General features: G+C 43.1%; 2 protein-coding genes across 2 annotated transcripts in view; one reads left to right on the top strand and one right to left on the bottom strand.

Annotated features, from left to right (window-relative positions):
- Positions 1 to 837, top strand: part of LOC310817775 (testis development-related protein) — a gene marked incomplete at its 5' end in the record, with an annotated part of 14410 nt that extends 13573 nt beyond the window's left edge. The window contains one exon of the mRNA XM_083688477.1: positions 193 to 837. Coding sequence (XP_083544603.1) covers positions 193 to 625 — 433 coding nt within the window. The 3' untranslated portion in view covers positions 626 to 837. The remainder of the gene's footprint in view (positions 1 to 192) is intronic.
- Positions 838 to 2623: 1786 nt separating this feature from the next.
- Positions 2624 to 18037, bottom strand: fbxo25 (F-box protein 25). The gene is made up of 10 exons (XM_083688445.1): positions 17985 to 18037; positions 17446 to 17638; positions 9895 to 9998; positions 8963 to 9012; positions 8620 to 8712; positions 8420 to 8513; positions 6861 to 7045; positions 5980 to 6162; positions 5415 to 5558; positions 2624 to 3510 (listed from the first exon to the last, which is right to left on the bottom strand). Exons 2-10 carry the CDS (start codon positions 17571 to 17573, stop codon positions 3421 to 3423), a joined length of 1071 nt encoding a protein of 356 aa, XP_083544571.1. The 5' UTR covers positions 17574 to 17638; positions 17985 to 18037; the 3' UTR covers positions 2624 to 3420.
- Between the last annotated feature and the right edge of the window lie 1597 nt (positions 18038 to 19634).

Raw genomic sequence — 19634 nt, 5'->3', positions numbered from 1 at the left:
TTCAAGATGTATGTGGTACCCAGTGTATACATGCACACACCTACGGTGGTCATAAAGGAACAAGGTCATAAGGGTGTGTTAGTATATTGTTTGTTACTGCTGTGTGCGTTCATGGTCTTACACGTCTGTTCTGTTCCCTCTCTCTCTCTCTCTCTCTCTCTCTCTCTCTCTCTCTCTCTGTCCGTAATCAAGGTCTCATAAGAAGAACAAAGAGGAAGAGAAGGAGAAGAGCAAGCCAGTCACAGAGAAGAGCCACTGCTTCTGGGACAGCGTTACCATGACGATGAGGCAGATCACGCCCACCCGGATCCTGGACAAGATGGAGGGCTGGGAGCCCCCGCACCTGGCCGACATGACGGAAACACCAACCGAGGAGGCCACGGAGGCCCAGAGCGGGACCAGGGACTCGCCTGTGTTCTTCCCCCAGGCCCTGGAGCTCCCGCTGGGGCTGCCCTCCTGGACGGGCCTGGGCCTGGAGGAGGACTCGTCGCGCTACGCTAACCTGTCGGAATCGCGGGATTCCACGGCCGTCAGGTGGACGGCCCGCGCCAAAGGCAAGCTGGCCGGGATCAGGAGGCGGAGCCGAGGGAGCGTGTCAGAGAGCTCGTGGGAGGGGTTTAAATAAGATCCACACCCCCTCACCAGTGACCCCTCCCCCTCACCCCCGGTAATTTCTCCTCAAATGAAGAAGGAGGAAGAGGAGAAACAAACCTCTGTCTGTCTCTGCTGCTTGAAGAACTGTTTTTGTCGTCCTCCATTGACACTGAGTGCAGTCCTGCAGAGCACCGATCAACCACACTGAATCAACATTGAAGTTACGTTGTATTTATGTTGCAGAGACATCAAGCCGGGGAATATCTGCTATGTTGGGTGTACTGGATTGTCAATGTCGAGAGAGTCATAGCCATCTTGAAGAGGGTGTCAGCAAAGAGGGGGCGAAGGGGTTCAGAAATAAGCAAAACACACAAAAGCCTTACACTACCTTTAAACTGTGCTATCCACTGGCCTTTTAGACATTTTTTAATACCAAGCGAAGAGAATGATATTCAAAAGAGATATTTTATATAACGTAACTTAAGCATTCAAGTTTATGCAAGATGGTAGAAAGCGAGTCGATTGGGAGTAAACCAAGCTACTGTAGACGTTATTTAAGAGTGGTTTTCCATCCCGTCTCCCTCCCTCCCTGCAGTGAATGTCTATGACTATGGGAGAGGAATGTCTCAGAAGCCTTGGCTTATGATAAGCATAGCTAATGGGCTTAAAATGCCTTGTGCAATCACGTTTTACCTTAATACAAGCCTTCCAGGCTCAGACCACAAGTGCATATGGGTATGAGTGTATGTATTAGCGTAGTGAGTATTTGCAAATGTGTGCAGGTGGGATTTAGTTTGTGTGTGTTTTGCAGTTTGGCTTGGGGTGATCCGGGTGGTTTGTGATGGATTCAGTGTCATCGTTGTATAAACCCAGTCAATTAAGGACCGGCTGATCGAGTGTCATAAAATACTATACTGTCAAATAAAATAATGATGATGATGCGAAATATTATCCATGCAATAAGTTGACCGAACGTGCCTGATGTGTCCCTTTGTGTGGGATGTTACTACTAGACCACTCACCGTGCAAATGAAATCAAGGTGTGAAGGGACATTCCAAATTGCATCACAGCTGCACCACATTTACCTGTATTCCAGTAACCACGGTTTCCATTCATTTTGCGAGCAGCAGGGGCTTTTTGGAAGATCATAGACTGCTTTGTTCAATGATCAGAAAGAGACTTTGTTCGATGATCTACTCTTGGTCAATACTGCTGTGTTATTAGTGTTGTGTCAGTAGTGTGTGTGTGTGTGTGTGTGTGTGTGTGTGTGTGTGTGTGTGAGTGTGTGTGTCGGTTCTTGAAAACAATGTAGGTGTGAGGTTATTGAAGAATCATTTAATCTTTTTTTTTTTTTAAGCAAAACAGTGATTGTCTTGTATTTTCCCTATTGTTAGTTTATATTGAAATGCCTCCCACTTGTAGGTGGTTGGACTTGGACACTCTGACCAAACTTTTATTTTAATTAATGCTTTTATCTTTCGTTTCTGTCTTGGCAAAGCTACTGAGTCTGTTCGTCCACAGCCAAGAGCCAGATACGGGTTCCACTGCCAAAGATGGTCGTATCCTGTATTTACCTGCCCCGGACAGCCTGGCTCTGCTTATTTCAACACTGCGTCCAGTCCTAAGAAAATGGTCAGATTTAGTAGGCTTGATTTCAACACTAGGGTAATAGTTTACACTGACAGTGTGGCGGAACACTTTAGTAAAGTAATACTTTACCTGAGCTCTCCCCAGGTCTACGGCTCGCCAGCTAGCTGACATAAGGTGACATTGGATGTCAGTGTTATGAATGCTCTATGTACTGTGTTCCTTTGGATGGAGAGTTCGCTACACCTGATGAAATACATCAAATGCAAGTGTTTATGTAAATAAAAATGCACATGATCCTGACAAACAGATAAACAAATCAATAAATCTGCTAAGCCATCAAGTGATCTGCCTGAATTTTTTCAGGACCTCTTCCTCTTTCAATACACAATGTGCTAAAAGTTTATTATTCCCCATTCCCATATCAACAAAAGCAAGAAATGCCATTTTAGAAATATTTAATAATTATTATATAGCCAGCTACTTTCCCAGCAAATTCATGATAGTACCAACAAATGTAGCCTTTTTTTTTTTTTTTTTTTTAAACAGTTACATATCAGATATTGGAATTGTAAAGGAATATTACAAAATCTAAAGAAAGGATACAAAATATTTTTTTTTCATAAATAGTAATGTCATTTCTTTTTTCCTGTCCACTCGACAGTTCTGACAAGTGTATCATAAAAAGTCATCGTTGTACAGAAAACGCTAATGTCCATTTTTTTTAGTGTTGACGCCTCAATTGCACAGCACGGCATAAATACACGGAGTACATGTACTTTACGTAAACAGAGAGACCTACAATTATACTGGACATGCACTCAAGTTACAGAAGAAAACAAAATAAAAACATCACCAAACGACAGGCAGACCTGCTTCCGCAGACCGCAAAGCCATCAAATGAAATGATTCAGTTATCCCCCAAGGTGTCCATGAGCACTTAATCTTTTTTTTTTATTATTATACCCTTTCTAGAACATTCCACAACCATTTCCTTTAATTTCTTCTTCTTTTCTTCCTTCATATTGATGTTTTAAGTCATAGAGAAAAAAAGTTGCAGAAATAAAAAAAAACTTCTTATCTTCTGAGCCCTTTGTTTTTGGGGAGTGAAGGAAATGGAAACCGCACACACGCACGTACGCACGCACGCACACACACACGCACACACGGAGTAAGAGTGGAGAGGAAATTAGGGAGGGTGTAAAACAGTCCCCTCTCATGGAATATCAAAAGGAGGTCTAGAACTTGAAGAGGTCTATGAAGTGCTGGGGGGAGACAGGCATGAGGAAGTTGTCTGGATCGTTGGCTGTGCAGGGATGCCCGGAGTCCTGGAAAACAGCAGGGAGCACCATTGTTACTATGACAACACAGGTGTAGGCCTACAGTATAACGCAACACACTTTAGAGCCAAATACTAGTGTCACGTGACCAGGCTGATCCCCTTCGCCTGGCCTCGTGAGTTTACCTCGTGTACATGCAGTGTTATGGATGGAGGCTGAATGCAAATGATGGTGGATAAGACATTGACAATAGACAGCTTAGTTTACCTTTAGACAAGTGACTGACCATTCATAGGCGGAGATGTTTACTACCCAAACAAACAGCCATGTTTACTACCCAAACAAACAGCCATCATCAAGTGCTCTCTAAAATGCAAGTGCTCTCTTAAATGTCTCATGCGACAGGATAACACTGCTTCAATAATATCTCTTGAGCACAAGAGAGCTGTGGTAAATTAAAAAAAAGAAAGCCAAACAAACAAGTGAGCCAAGTGTGACGACAGGACCGACAAAAAGCTGAAATTAATTCTACCATGATTAGGCTAGTAACAGAAAACAAAATGACGGCAGGAGAGACAAAGGTAGGCTAGGCATGATGGGCATAATACCTTGAATAACAACGCCAGGTGACAGTCCTTTAGGGAATCAAGGAGAGGGAGTGCCAGGAAGACAGGCAGGGAGGAGAGGGAAAAGCACGGAGAGGGATGCAAAGAGGTCAAAGGTTAGAGACAAAAGGATTTTGTCTAGTTCTGAGGGTTAGGGTTGGGCATTGGCACTAAGGCAAAGAAGAGTCAGTCTAGAAGTCGCATTGTCGCAAATCTTAGAGGTACTCTCTACATGCAACACCCAAGCACAACACAATAGGAACAGTAACGGCAAAAAAAGTGTGACCTGTCCTGGACTTGCTACAGTATGCAGAAGCCTCTTACGCAGAGCCAAAAAACCCAAACAAATATTAATATTCATTATATTATATTCCTCATCATTCTTATCATTCCTCACCATGCTGCAATCAACCCATTAAGGTCCAAGGTCACAAACGAATGCGGTTGGTTAACCTCATTGACAGGTTAATTCAACCCCTAACTTAATAGCGACTAGATGGGTCAACTTAAAAGTAAATACAGCCGGTTGAATTGGTCAATGAGGACAACCAAGCTCATTCATTGACCCTTGAACCCCCCTCCAGGTGAATGAAAGGCCTGGGTTCACAGCTTACCGTAACTTCCTCCTCAGGGCACCCGGCGTCACGGATTAGCATAATTAGCACATAGCCGTTAGCATTAACATTAGCCTCTAAACCGTAACCTGCGTCATTCATAAAACGTGTTTATCATCAGCGAATAGTCGGGGCATTGTGTTGAAAACTGAACTCATGAATGTTAATACAGGCCGAGGATCTGTAGCACAACCGAAGGCAAGGAGGTGGAAAAGGTCTAAAAGGGTTGAGCTTGAAGTGAGAGGAATTGGCTGGCGTTACATGCTTGAGAAAATGGAGAAGAGGAGGTACTTTTTTGGGGAGAAGAGGCTGTTCTTTCCCACCCAAATGGGCCTCCTCCTCCGGAGACTATACACTCAGTCTGAGAGAGGTTGGGTGCCACGACCCCATATTTTGGACTGAATCCAACAACTGATAAAGGTTGTTTTGGCTGTACATTCAATGAATCACAGAACATCCTATTACTAAACTGACTCCTAACTTCGTAAACAAACTCAACGGTCACACAGACAATTCATACACACACATCTAAGGTCTCCTCAAGAATTTCTCCTGGCTAGGATTAACCCTAACCCAAACAATAAAACATCAGAACAAATTGCTTCACTCAATCTTCACCTCACAGCCTTATCTAGTGTGAATACAGTGAGTCTTGACCCCCTAAACACACTTTTGATGTCCACTACCTTGTTGGGGAAACCCCTGTTGTTATCCTGCTCTGGGCGTCGCTTACCTTCCAGAAGAGGATGCTACAGTGTCTGCAGAAGTGCAGTGTGTCTCCGTATTGCTCTCTCTTGGGGTAGTTTTTTTGTAAGGTGAAGTACATCAGTTTCCAGTCCACGTGCCCTCTCTCAGACAGGATCAGATGCCGACAGAACTACACACACACACACATGTTAATTTAAGAATACAGGGGAAAGGGAGAGATCTAGATGACTATGGTCACTGTAAAGGATGATAGATAGCTAACTGTTTTCCAAGTCGATAAGCATATGTCTCTGAACTCAGTGGGTCAGCTCTACGATACCACCTATGAATATCATGTGGCAACACTGCCCTCTAGTGGTCACTCCGGACAGTACTTACTGTCCACTGTACTGTTACTATACAGTATACAGTATGTGACACTGGTGACTTTTGATTACCATTAAGCTGTGTAACCTACATCACGCAGTATGGGTCAGAATGTCTCCTTTTCTTGATCCCTCTCAAAAAAACCTGACTATGTACCCTTTATTCAAGAATGGTGGCACTTTCACAAAGATGGCCGACGTGCAACAGCGGTCTTACAAACTCACCTGTTTCTCTGCGAAGTGAAACTGGCACAGCTTCTTCCACAGCTGCCGCTCCTCACTGAGCATGTGCAGCGTGGGCGTGGCCTGTCCCAGGTTGATGATGTCACAGGCGTCAGAGAACTTGTAGAGGATGTTGTTCTGCATGTCCAGCGGCAGGTCCATGAGCGTCATCCCGCTGGACAGTTGCTACGGAGACAACATTGGGAACATGCCGTTAAAACTCTGGTAACTGTCATAGACCTAGGGCAAGAAAACGCACACCCTTTCGTTTGGTGAGGTGCAGGCTGACAGGTGACAAGTTCAGAATTTAAAAAAATAAATAAAATAAAGCCGGACACACTTGCTCCGATCCTGAAGAAGGCAGACTGCTGCCGAAACGTTGATAGAATAGCATAACATAACTGCGTCTCTTGGGCCAAAGTGACTCATAGAAACTCCCTGTCAAGGTTGGCTGCAGCAGCATTCCAGAACACAAGGCTACAGTGACTGAGCAGGCCTGATGAGTGAATGCTGTCACAACGCCAGCTGTATTGAGGTCACCAGAGGCCTTCTCTTCAGAAGCCCTAAGTGGTCAAAAGTAGAATAGGGTCCACAAAGGCCGTCCAAAAAGGCTTTTAGGTTAATGCTGATGCTTTTAGAGGAGCCTTTCAGTACAGAGAGTAAGCTAAAGCGAGTTATAGTAGTATGGCATCCAGTATCAGTGTGGCCAGGCTTCAAGGTGAACAGAAAACTTGAGATGGATATAGATAGTATATTAGCGTTACACTGAATGAACTGCACGCATGCACGCACACCTACACCCCCCCGTCCCCCCCCCACACACACACACACACACACACACATCCCCCCCCCCCCCCCCCACCCACCCACCCACTCTGCTCTACCTTGGGTATCTGCAGGTTGTTGAGCTGCTGCTGCCAGTTGAGGATGGTCTCCAGCCTGCAGACCCAGATGTTGATGTTGCCCACCAGGATGCAGTCCCCCATCCCCCTGGTCAGGATGCACAGCGTGGAGCTCAGGTCCTGCAGCAGCTCTTTGATAAGGCGTGGGTTCTGTTGGTCGTCCAGGACTACGGCCAGAAAACCACCAAAAATAAAGGTCAGTTTTGTTACGTCGACAACATTAGAAATTGATACAGGGTGGAATTCTTACTCTTTATTATTTTATTGTTCTATTTTGTAAATTTGTCAATTTTGTTAATATTTTGATATTTTGTAATTTTTTTGTTAATATTTTGCTTATATGTTGTTTTTTATGTCCCATGCACCAACCTCACCAAGTCAATTTCCTGTATGTGCATATGCATATAAAATGCATATAAAAGAATTATGATTATGATTAAGATCTGCCGCACGTAATTCAGATTTTAGCGTAAATCTTGCATTGATGTTAATGGGATGATTCAATTTATGCGTGCGGACCTCGAGTTAAGATTCCACCCATAATGAAGTACTAAAACCAATATCATTCACTGTCTTTTCCATTCATTTGGAGTTGAGTTGCATTTAGCTGGATCTACACCACAGATCATGTGGGACATGGAGTGACATTGCCATTACACTACCTTAGAGGTCTGAAAACATCTGACAAAGTTTGATTTTCGGGTGTAATATCCCTTTAAATATGGATAAAAAACATCCCCCCCCCCCTCCCCCATTACATTCAAAACAAAATCCCCAATATTAAGGAGCACATTTTATTTAAAGAGCACAAATAAAACCAATGCAAAACAGTTCTTTAAAATACTCTAACTAATTCAAGTTGTCCTTCTTTAAGCGTGTGGTTGGCCTAGATGTGATTTCTCCTTTGATCCGCCTGGCAACAGGAAGCCAATAATGATGGAGCACGCCAGCTCAGTGGTTTTGTGGTCAAACGTTCTCTCGGATACGAGAGCGTGACTCGTATTGGTGCTGAAGGGTACCAAGAAACCTAGCATTAGACTGTCAGTCCTGTGGAAATAATGAGTTTGGGGCCTGGGGGGGGGCATAGAGAAGTGTTGTTCTGTCGCATTTCATTTGAACCAGGGCCAGCAGGGCCAACCACTAAGCAGGGCCAACCACTAAGTATGGTTCCCAGTTAAAACCAGTGGCTCTGCCATTTAGAATGGCGGTGGTCACAGTCTGTTATTGTGACACGCCAGTGAGCAGAGACTAGAGAGGCCCAACACAAGCATAATCCCCCTCTTGCTCTCTCATTCTCCCTCCCCTCTCTTTCCCTCTCCCTTCTTCTTCTTTTTCTTCTTCTCCTCCCCCTCCTCCTCCTCTCATTCTCTCCCTCCCCCCCTCCCCTCTCACTTTCCCTCTATTCTTCTCCTCTCATTCTCTCCCTCCCTCTCTCTCTCTCTCTCCTTCACTCTCTCTCTCTCTCCTTCCTCCCTTTCCTCCCCCCTCCCTCTCTCTCTCCTTCCCTCCCATCTTTCCTCCTCTCCCTCCCTCTCTCTTACCCTTCCGTACGATCTTCTCTAGCACGTTGAAGTAGTTCTTTTGGGCCGCTCCGCTCAGAGACGGCAGCTGGGACTTGGCTATCAGCTGGAGGAGCTGCGGGGAGAAGGAGAGAGACTGTAGTCGCAACCAGTAGAAGTGATACTGATGTAGACGTCATGTTAAAAGACACGTAACGGAGGCATAACCGCCAGCAGCTTACTTTTGCCACATAGTTGAATCTCCTGATATCCTGAATGGCGCTGGAAAAATCAAGACGGTTGAAGGCTTCTCCTAGCGTGCAGTATCCGTGTCTCTGTAAGATAGACACACGCACACACATATTGATATTGGTGTCCAAAACACATACAATATGTCACCATTCTATATAATAATAGTAACAATAATAATAATAATATTAATAATAATAATAAGGTTGAGTGCAGCATGATTTAGCCAACAACACAGACGGTACCGTCTCATTCTACTGCCAATATCCTGCATATACACCTTCAACCATTTCAAAGTGTAAAACACTTCCAGGTCCAACCTCGACCCCGGCTCACCTCTCTCGTACTCTCCTTGTGGACATAGATCCACTTTTCCTGGTAGATGACTGAGAGGAGAGAGGGGAGAGAAAACAGAGAGGCATCCAAGGGGATTACTACGGTGATTTATCGTCTTTGTGTGTTTGTTAGGGCACTAAAGTCCTTCTCGCAATCTGGTTAGCCTTGAGTCGCTTTTGATCACACACACAAGTTCGTGCACACGCTCGCTCGCATTCATGCACATGCACACGCACGCACGTTCACACGCACAGACAAGCACACATGCACATACACGCATATACATAGTGTACACAGCCATGCAGATACGTACACATACACTCACTGAGCACTTTATTAATAATACTGGGTAGGGCCTCCCTTTCAAAACAACCTCAATTCTTCGTGGCATTGATTCCACAAGATGTTGGAAACATTCCTTTGAGATTCTGGTCCATGATGACATGATTGCGTCACGCAATTCCTGCAGGTTTTTCAGGTGCACTTTCAAGCTGTGAATCTCCCGTTCTACCACATCCCAAAGGCGTTTTATTGGATTCAGATCCGGTGACTGGGAAGGCCACTGAACTCATTGTCATGTTCATGAAACCAGTTTGAGACGGCTTTGTAACATGGTGCATTATCATGCTGGAAGTAGCCATTACAAGATGGGTAATTGTGGCCATGAAGGGATGCACATGGTCAGCAACAATACTCAAATAGGCTGTGGCAATCAAGCGATGATTGATTGGTATTAACGGGTCCAAAGTGTCCCAAGAAAACATTCCCCCCACCATTCCACCACCTCCACTATGAGAAGGTGTACAGGTGTTCCTAATAAAGTGTTCAGTGAGTGTACAGCCGTGCAGGTGCACACACACACACACACACACACACACACACACACACACAACCCATTTTCCTAAGGACAAGCTGCCGGTGCTGCTACTCACACTGTGATTTGGTGTTGTTGTTATAGAAGTCCTTTTTCCTCTTCTTGTCTGCCACCTCACGCACGTCCCCCACAAACAGGTTCTCTTTGTTGTCCCCGCACAGCCTGTTTCAGAGACACAAGGCAGACATGAAGGAAGTGAGTCAATAGCATTATGTATGAGTAATAGCGTGTAATTATATTGTGTTTAAAAAGACCTGTTTGCCAAGGTTGGCGGTTAAAAACACCTCTCTGGTTGTGAGTGTAACATGGTCTTAGACTGTGCTGGCTACCTCCTGTCATGGTGTTTCAAACAAGCAGAGATGTATTTCTATTTCTGTGTGTGTGTGTGTGCATGCGTGCGTGTGTGCGTGCAGTTGCGAGTCAGGTGATTAGCCTCAGTACATGGATTACTAATGCATGGAGAATAGAACATCAATGAAGCACTTTGATCTTCTCAGCGAGTCCTCATTAAAAACTGCTGTGTGCTTCTGTTGGCAGATAACATGGCGGGACACAGATCAGAGCGGGTTAATGGCCAATGATGTTTGAGATAAGACTTCATTCATAGAACATGGATTTATAGACTGCAATATGGCCAGTAAAAGGCATAGCTACAGTATGGATGTTAATCTTTGGATACTGGGAGTCAGCGATCACAACTCATTGGGAGTCAAAATTGGTCTCATTGAGTTTTATTTGATTGAATGATTATTCATGATTTCATGACCAGAGGGTTGTTGGTTCCAATCCCCATGATATTAAAAATCCTAAATCAACACTTTCTTTGGAACCACGTACACATCAAACTGTGTTGTTACTGATGTCTTGGACTTCAGATGAAAGCCTGTTGCCAAATATTTGGCCTACAATGAATCCAAGTGAAGGCCTCCCTTGCAGAGAGCTACCCAATCCCCTTAAGGCGAAGAACATTTTATTGTAATGTCTGACCTTTACAGCACAATGATTATGATCAGCACTAAGCAGCATATGGTATGAGTTTGATGAGCTGAAGGAGAAACGTGAATGAATAATTCCTGTGTTTTTAGACTGGAGGAGCCCTCAAAGACAGATAGTGGCCTAAGGCCTTGCATTTTCAGAGACTTGTTTGAAGATGTAAAACCTGTCAAGATAGACTAGTCCCCCCAAGGATAGCCTCAAAACTATCAATCTTAGTTGTTTATGCATATTAAAACATATTCTATGCAGCTATACCCTATAGGGCAAAAGTGCAGACACAGGTGCATAGTGTGTACAGAACAATGGTTGAGTAGGACTTCTGAGTGATTGCTACGTGCATCTTTTAATGTATTTTAGGAAACAAGCTCCTCACACTGGACCTCATTCATCAACCTTGCGTACGCATTGATTTGCTCTTAAGTCGTGCATAAGAACAAATGAAAAAAATAGCTTTTTCAGCATTCATCAATGTCTTCTTAGTTAGGGTTATTGAGATAAGAATACATTCATAATAGCTCTAGACCTCTCGTACATACAGTACCAGTCAAAAGTTTGGACACACCTTGCCAAGAGTGTCCAAAGCTGTAATCAAAGCAAAAGGTGGCTACTTTGAAGAATCTAAAATATAACACATATTCTGGTTTGTTTAACACTTTTTTGTTTACTACATAATTCCATATGTGTTCCTTCATAGTTTTGATGTCTTCAAAATTAATCTACAATGTAGAAAATAATAAAAAATAAAGAAAAACCAATGAATGAGGTGTGTCCAAACTTTTGACTGGTACTGTAAATGTTAAATTAAGAATACGTGCGAGCCATTTAAACCGCTTCACGGAAATGATGCATTGCTGCTAATGGGAGATTTTGAATGGAAGTTTGATTCCCACATGCATATCTTGTTACTAGAATTAGTTACAAAGTGGTTACCAAAGCCAGATAAGAGGATCAACAGATCACAGATCAGGTCTGGAAAATTGTGCTCTTTGTCGTCGTTCAAGACCCTTGACAACTTGGTCTAGGTTCTAAGTGTCATGTTTGTGATACCTGCAGGCTGTCTACGTTCAATATGAACTGATAGCAAATCCCATAGCATCTATATGTAATAATATATGCCATTTAGCTGACTCTTTTATCCAAAGTGACTTACATTGCAGTGAGTGCATACATTTTTCAGTATATATGGTCCAGCGGGAATCAAACCCCCAAACTAAGTGTTGTTAGCTCCATGCTCTACCAACTGAGCCACAGAGGACCATCTAATAATCATAAACAAAGCACTCACTGCAATGTAAGTCACTTTGGATAAAAGCGTCAGCTAAATGGCATATATTATTACATATAGATGCTATGGGATTTGCTATCAGTTCAGAGGAACATGGGTTATTGGAGCCAGTGTGCTGAAACCGTATAGATTTTGAGTGTGGACAGACGAGGAAGTTCCCCCCCCAAAAAACGTTAATGTTTATCTGGTAGTAAATCAGTTTTTTCTCCCAGGTTTCTGTTTGTCTAACTCTGACCACTTCCATCCGATCCATACTGATGATATTGAGCGGAGGGTGATTTAGTAGTTTTCCACAAGCCCGGTGCTAAACCATTTATCCCAATCAGTGAAGCACGTACACCCAACAGTGAGTTGCTGCCTCCACCTGCCAGGGGTTGGGAAAAACAACCTTGTTGCCAACGTGGAATGTAGTGTTGGGAGAGCGTTGCTGAATAACCTTCATCCAACATAAATCCACATCACAAGACGGGCTAATGCAACAGCAAAAAGATTGAAAGCTAGAATACAGCTTGTAGAGGTAAAAATGTAACTAATAAAATACAGTGCTGTTCTTTTCTGACCTTTAAAACAATGTTTAGGCTCTTTGGTAAGAGTCAAGGCTGAAAGAGCATTGTGGTGCATGCTAGGCCTTGCCTGTGAGGTAAAGGCAAAGATCTAACTAGGGGGTAAAGTGTGTATGGGGGAGGGGTAAAGTATCCAGGCATAAGGATTCTCTCTTCTCTTCAATCTCACGGACGGACGGATGGACGCACGCACACACACGCACGCACACACACGAAATTACAGGTCATGCAAACACTTCCATTACAGAGGATTCTTACAGCAGCCAGCCGGACAGACAAATGAAGAAAGAAGAAAGGAAGAAAAAGGCAAAGAAAGAGTGGAGAAATAGAACACCTCTGGTCATCTTCAACCAAACAGAACAGATCCATATAGTCTCTATAATCTTTTACATGGAATTGATATAAAATAGACAGTCTTTTACATTGCATCAGGTAAACAATGCTGTTCTCCTACAGTACATAATAGACAGGGAGCATTCACTGCTAGGTTGGTGTAGCACACATTAGCAGTCGTAATGCTATCTGTCTGTCTGTTAGTGAGTGGAAGAGTTTGTTTAGCAGTCGGCAGCCATTTTGGGGTAGCTGTTGTGTAGCTGTGTAGCAGTATGACATCATAAAGGCCTTAGGATGTTTTTTGGAAGACAGCCATTGTGGGGAAATTATGTCATTGGTTATTGTGTGGCGCAATGTCATTGTTTTCCTGTGAGCTGCGGAAATGAGGTTGATGATGGCCCAATGTGGCATTGAGAGGCAGCCTACTGGATGAGCAACTATAGATAATACAGTATATGGTGACCTCATAAAAGGGGACTAAGTCATATTGCCCATCCCATATACAAAGTATGCCCACAAGGCATAACCTTATATGGAAAGAATACACTACCACAATCTCTGAGAAACATACAGTGCACTACTAGCATAAAGATAAGACATCAAAGGAGGACTTTGTCACTCTGACTTGAATCTACAGCAACTAATTACTATTTTTGTAGTTGAGTATATATATATATACACACACACACACACACACACACACACACACACACACACACACACACACTTTTTTGGGGGGAATAATTAAATATTCTACAGCATCATGACTTTCAATGAAAAATTCTAAACGAGATACAGATTTAGAAAGATTTGCCCATAATCGTACTAATCTGTAAATAAGCCTAAAGTAATATGTCATTCTCAAGCATTCTCTCCTGGATATAGAGTATAAGGCCACTCTTTCTTCGTCTGTCTGCGTGTTTTGTTCGTCTGGACTGGACAGCCACAGGAAACTCTCGGCCTAAACCCCAACCCATAGGGACATTCACTGCCACCACAGGTCATAAACACAACATGTTTCCTGAAGATAAAAACCTCACAACCACCCCAGTTCTCCCGCTGAGAACAGTCAATAGTCTACCCAATTGGAGAATGTCAACATAGGCGAGAGATGAAAATAACCTTTAATGCTTGTATAGAGTAGTGGTTTAAATAATAATGTAATTTAACCAGCTGTGTGGTAGCCTACATCCTTTTGGGAATCAGGGGATTTCAAGAGGACAACTGTGACTGTAACATGGATCATTTAACACTTATGTATAATTATTATCATTTTTTTAATATAAACAATGTAAATGACCATTAGAGGTAGGCTAGTCATGAAATGACAACCAGTACAGTATGTGTAGAGTTCATCGGGGTCCAACTTAATAAGCAACTGCTGTGCCATCATAACTTGAGATGATTATCTGAAAAAGTTACAGCAGAGATGCGTCAAGTCTACACTATGTTGATTTAGAGAACGTAAGCCTACTGTAAGTCATGTTTACATTTCATACATGTATCTCTTAATATGGGAATGCAGTAGAAGGTCAAACCCAGGCATCCACTTTTAGCATATTTACGTGAACACAAATCAGCCTCGAAATCTGATAGAGACATGAAGGAGGGTTGGAAAATTCCTGGTAACTTTATGAAACAAAAATAGCGGGCGAATGTTAAGTTGAAACATATGCCAAAGCAGATGTAAGATTAGGCAGATAGAGGGATGGGGAGGAAGGAGAGCATAACACGCTCTGAGGTGGCCCTATTTCTCCTGTTTTGGAAGAGGAGAGAAGACAACTGCTCATTCATTCCACATGGTTACCAAGCTTTCATCAGTGCACCTGTTTACAGAGCTTACTATGGACCAATAAGGTCAGGTCAGGCAAGATTCACCTCATGTGACCTTTCAGGAGAGGTCAATAACCCTAATCCATGGAACAAAAAAAACCATTCAATCCAATAAATAAATCTGCCAATCCATGTCAGTCAGTCAATCAATCAGTGAATTGACTGGATTGTCTGAACCCCGATCCCTCTAATCTCTATTGCACAATTCGATCGTCAAGAGGTTCTCACTAGGTTGCAGTGCTTGGGAGGTAAACCATGAGAGAAACTAAACTTGTTTTGTTTTGGCGCGTGTGTGTCTGTGTGTGTGTGTGTGTGTGTGTGTGTGTGTGTGTGTGTGTGTGTGTGTGTGTGTGTGTGTGTGTGTGAATCAGTTCTCTCAGTTCCTCCCAGTCTCTCACAACAACAGAACTATTCTCAGACACTGTTTGCATGACAGGCTCAGGTAGAAACAGGAACTCAACATGTCTTTCTAAAAACACCCACTATACTGTCACTTTGACCTTTCACCTTCACCGCAGACCTTCTAGTGACTCAGACCCACGAGTTTGCCTTTCCTGTTCAGGCTAACGCTCTGAGAATTTCCTCACCACGACAGCCCGACCCTTAGTTCGACTTCTTCGGTTGCCATGACGCCACCACAGTGATGTGACAGGCAGTAATTATGGGATGTAATTTACGTCCTGAATGTCCTGAGGCCTCTCACATGGAAGTGATAAGAGGAGATGGCTGAACTTCTGCCCTGCCCTTCTCATGTTCTGTTCAGTGTGACACTCTTTACAATGAGTTGACGGTGTCTCTGTCATCATGTAAAAAAGGTGCGAAGTTTTCCTGTTTCACTGGCCGCTGCCCGCCTGACAAAGTCAAGAAGTTCAACACTGTTGACCTACGAGTGTCCTCCTCTCTTGCTCAATCTTCTCCCTTTCTTTCCTTCACCCAAATGGGTGAATTCATAAAGATTGACCCTCTTGTTAGGAACTGAATCCACAGAAGATAACATTCATTCCCTTTATCTATCTCCTATTTCTGTCTTTTTCAGTCTGATCCCTGTGAAGTTTCACCAGTAAAAGAGTAACAGCTGATGCATTTAGCATGGTGGCTCAAGGGATAACCCCTAAGCACCAAAGTACAGGTGGCCAACCAGCCAGTCAGGATCATGTCCAACGATCCTTATCACCAGACCCAAGCCTTGAGCAAAACCTGCTGGGAAAGATTTACAGAGAACTGTATCCCACGTCCATGTATATTTCCATGTGCACTTTCATCACATGCCCACATGCTGAAGAACATTTTGGATAAAACTAAAACCATGACCTGAAAATAAACAAGAGAAATGTAATAATCTAGCTATACATACATTGTTAATAAATCATGATAGGGATATGTGAACAATCGGAGTTTCCTTTTGGGGCTGAACACTATGACATGAAGACGCTACAGCTCAAACACCCTTGCATTAACGTGACGTTTCTTTATTTTGACATACAGTCATGACGTGCAAACTGACAACTGACGACAGCTGGCTGTGTGCATTAGGCTAAATAAAACTTCAAAGACTCTGCTATTTAGTAAGAATGATCGCTGCAGTGATGAGATAATACTGAAGGGAGGCTAAATATATAATTAAATAAAGCCACAAAAAGGAATGTTCAAAATGATTTGGCTGTATTTCATGTTATTATAATCCAAGTCCCCGGAGCCATTAAAAATGAACAGTGTGCTGTTAAATGAAGGAAACATGAGTTTGAAAAAGTAGCTTTATCTCTCTATTATGACTCCAGTCAAAATAACATAATAACTGTCTGAGACTTACAACTCAGAGCCCGACAATTACCTTTTTTAGGGCTCGAGTCAGAAAATGACATTGTTCCAGTTTAACAACATTCAGTGAATGACTGACACCATCATAACAAACATGGAGTAGTCCCACACACACGCACACACACACACATACAAGCGCGCGCACACACAAGTCAGGAAAGCCCTTGTATCAGTCATGAACACTGATCTACAGTCTGTCTCTCTGGTCACAACCTTGATAAATCAATGGAAATCAAGGAAACCAATATCCAATGCTGAAAATGCTGTGTGGTGACAATGGTTGGTGGCTAATTCAGTGAGGCTACCAGTCTGTACATAGGGAAATACAAGCTAAAGCATCAAAGAAGCTGCTTCTAGCAAGCCAGTGTTAGCAACAGGTCCTTGGGCCTCTTGGGGTCTTACTCAGAGATGTGACTCTGGTCTTGCTATAATCTGTAAGGCAAAGTCTACAGCCAGTGACCAAAACGCGAGATGGTCAGAATGAATGCCTATGCATAATAATGTATGGCTTGAGATACAATTGAGTGATGATTTGAACCTGGATAGCTGTGTACAGAAATACAAAATGCTACAAACATTACAATACTAAAAACACTGTATATACACTGTAAATACTCAATACTCTATATTCTACAATTTGCCCCATTTTTAAGGGCAAAAGATAAATGTAGGTTACGGGTTAAGTATTGACGGAGTAAAGGGTAGATGGGGCAATTACTTACTCTTCCAAGTCTATATATGGGCATATCACTGGATAAAGGTAAATGGGGCAGTTACTTACTCCTCCAAGTCTATTTCATTGTTGTTGTCTCCCAGTTTGTGTCCATACAACTCGATCCTCTTCCAACCATCCTCGGTCTTGATCCAGCTCCATCCTGGCGACCTCCAGTCCTGGCCAAAGAAAGGCATCCTTCACCGGGGGAGTGTGCGAGGAGAGAGCCGCTGTCACTCAATCAACCTGGTTGTCTATTTACCTGGATGTGCAATTGTAACGAATAGCGTTACATGATGCGGCATGTCATCCTCCACTTCGTGCAAAAAAATCAAACATTATGCATTTGACAATAGTTTGTGGTACGCTAAAGAATACATTTATGTCGAATATGTGTTAAATCCTTGATAAATTAAAACATTGACAAAGCAAACTGCCTGTCGTTTTAGCTAAACGAGACTGAATGGTGAAAAAGGCAGATATAAAAGCAATATAACTGCTCGCTTGCAAAGTGGGAATCAATCAAGAAACGAATGTAATGCAAAGACAGTAAAACACAGTCAAAGAATAATCTGTCACTTTTACATATCTCCGTAAATCAACCTTACCGAGAGCGATTCCTTTGTTGTATTGAGAATTTCAGCTGTACAGTGAAAATATTGACGGAAGTAACAGTACAGCAGAATGTGGAACACGCCCTCACGTTCTGTGATTGGACGCCTTGTTTGTATTTATCTTGTTGCTACCCGAATTTCCGACGTGGATTGGCTCCCGTTGCTGTCTATCATTCGATGTTTTATCCGCTGTGTTTTGTTAACTACACGTGATGGAGATCTTCGCACATGTTCGAGTGTTTTGATTTGGAGATGGGGGAAGGGAAGGGGGTGAGCTTGCAAAGCGGAACTGAACGGTGTGATGCAGCTCCACGCAAAAACTGTGGAGTAGAACAAATGTGCCACTTTTACTTTCGGTGTCATTGTCTGCATTTATGAATCATTCCGTTTTTCGTCCATGACATCCGTCTACTAATGTCAACCCTAGTGGGATTTAAATGCGTTCACGTGTGCGTAATGCGCTGAATCCTTGGATACAAATCAAGACAATTTACCCAATATGCGCGCTCAGCATCTGTGACAGTCAGGGGACTCGAGGGCTCGAGGCGCGTTCGTGATGTCGCCAAACAATAGCAGCACTCACGCTCTTCATTCATTGCCAAGTGGGACAATTCGTGTCACTCACTACAGTGGGCTTTTGTTTTATTAAGCTGCAGAATATTGCAGAATATTGCACCGTACATGTCAATTTGTCTTTATTGGCCAGAATGAATGGTTGGAGATTTTGGACAACTTGTCAGCATGTCCACTATGTTGATACAAATCAGTTCATAGCTTTATAGTTTATCACAAACTCACATTTTGTGTTCCCTTCCACTTTGAACATGTTCATGTAGACTAGCCTACTGTATCACATACAACATGAAGACCTGTCATTTTAGAACTCAATTCTCGCATGCAAACTCGCAAACGCGGTCACCAGTGGGGAAAGCATCGCCACGTACCACACCACAACCTACTGCTTGTGTACAGATTATTTGTCACGGGTAACGGTAGAGAGAAAGGCCCATTTAAACAATCTGATACTGCCCTCTAGGGGCTACCACAAAAAGCACAGTACTCCCACGCATTGACAGAATTGACAGAATCACCTTTTTATCCAGAGGTCAATACACATACGTTTATGATGAGACTGTGGACAATACGCCTCACATGTGAACATTCTCATCATACACACTATAAACATGGTACGTGTTTTAAAGATAGGATATTATATTTGTCAAAGCTAGAATGCATTAATTTGGAATGAGAGAGTTTTGAAAGTAGGCCTCTATGAAGTTATCTTGGATGTTGGTGAGACAGATAACAGATAATTAAGTGTTCAATTTTGTAATCTGGCTCACTCCATTTTGAGGTCTGTCAGTAAGCGCTCCATGCCTTCTGAGTGTTACCTGGGGGTGTGGAGGCAGGATAAGACTTGCCCCAGTGCTGCTGTCAGTCTCCTCTACAGAGGCCTCTGGAGGAGATATGGGTGTGTACAACATCTCACTGTGGCCAAGCAGTGTTTACCTGCCCACAGGAAACAGCTCACTTAGTCAGCATGTGTGTGTGTGTGTGTGTGTGTGTGTGTCTGTTCATCTGTGTGTGGGTGTGCGTGCGTGTGGCTGTGTGTCTGTCTGTCTATCTATCTGTGTGTGTGTGTGT

The sequence above is a fragment of the Argentina silus genome (assembly GCF_951799395.1).
Source record: "Argentina silus genome assembly, chromosome: 17".
In the NCBI taxonomy this organism is placed as follows: Eukaryota; Metazoa; Chordata; class Actinopteri; order Argentiniformes; family Argentinidae; genus Argentina; species Argentina silus.
Note: the sequence above shows the minus strand (reverse complement) of the source record. Positions and strands in the feature narration are given on the sequence as shown.

What these genes read in the sequence shown, in the direction of transcription:
- fbxo25 (XM_083688445.1), bottom strand. Translation starts at nt 17,573, where the DNA reads ATGCCTTTCTTTGGCCAGGACTGGAGGTCGCCAGGATGGAGCTGGATC. An exon ending in AATGAAATAGACTTGGAGGA is followed by an intron (nt 9,999 to 17,445) that starts GTAAGTAACTGC and finishes TCTCTGAAACAG; the next exon opens with GCTGTGCGGGGACAACAAAG. An exon ending in GATTCAACTATGTGGCAAAA is followed by an intron (nt 8,514 to 8,619) that starts GTAAGCTGCTGG and finishes TTCTCCCCGCAG; the next exon opens with CTCCTCCAGCTGATAGCCAA.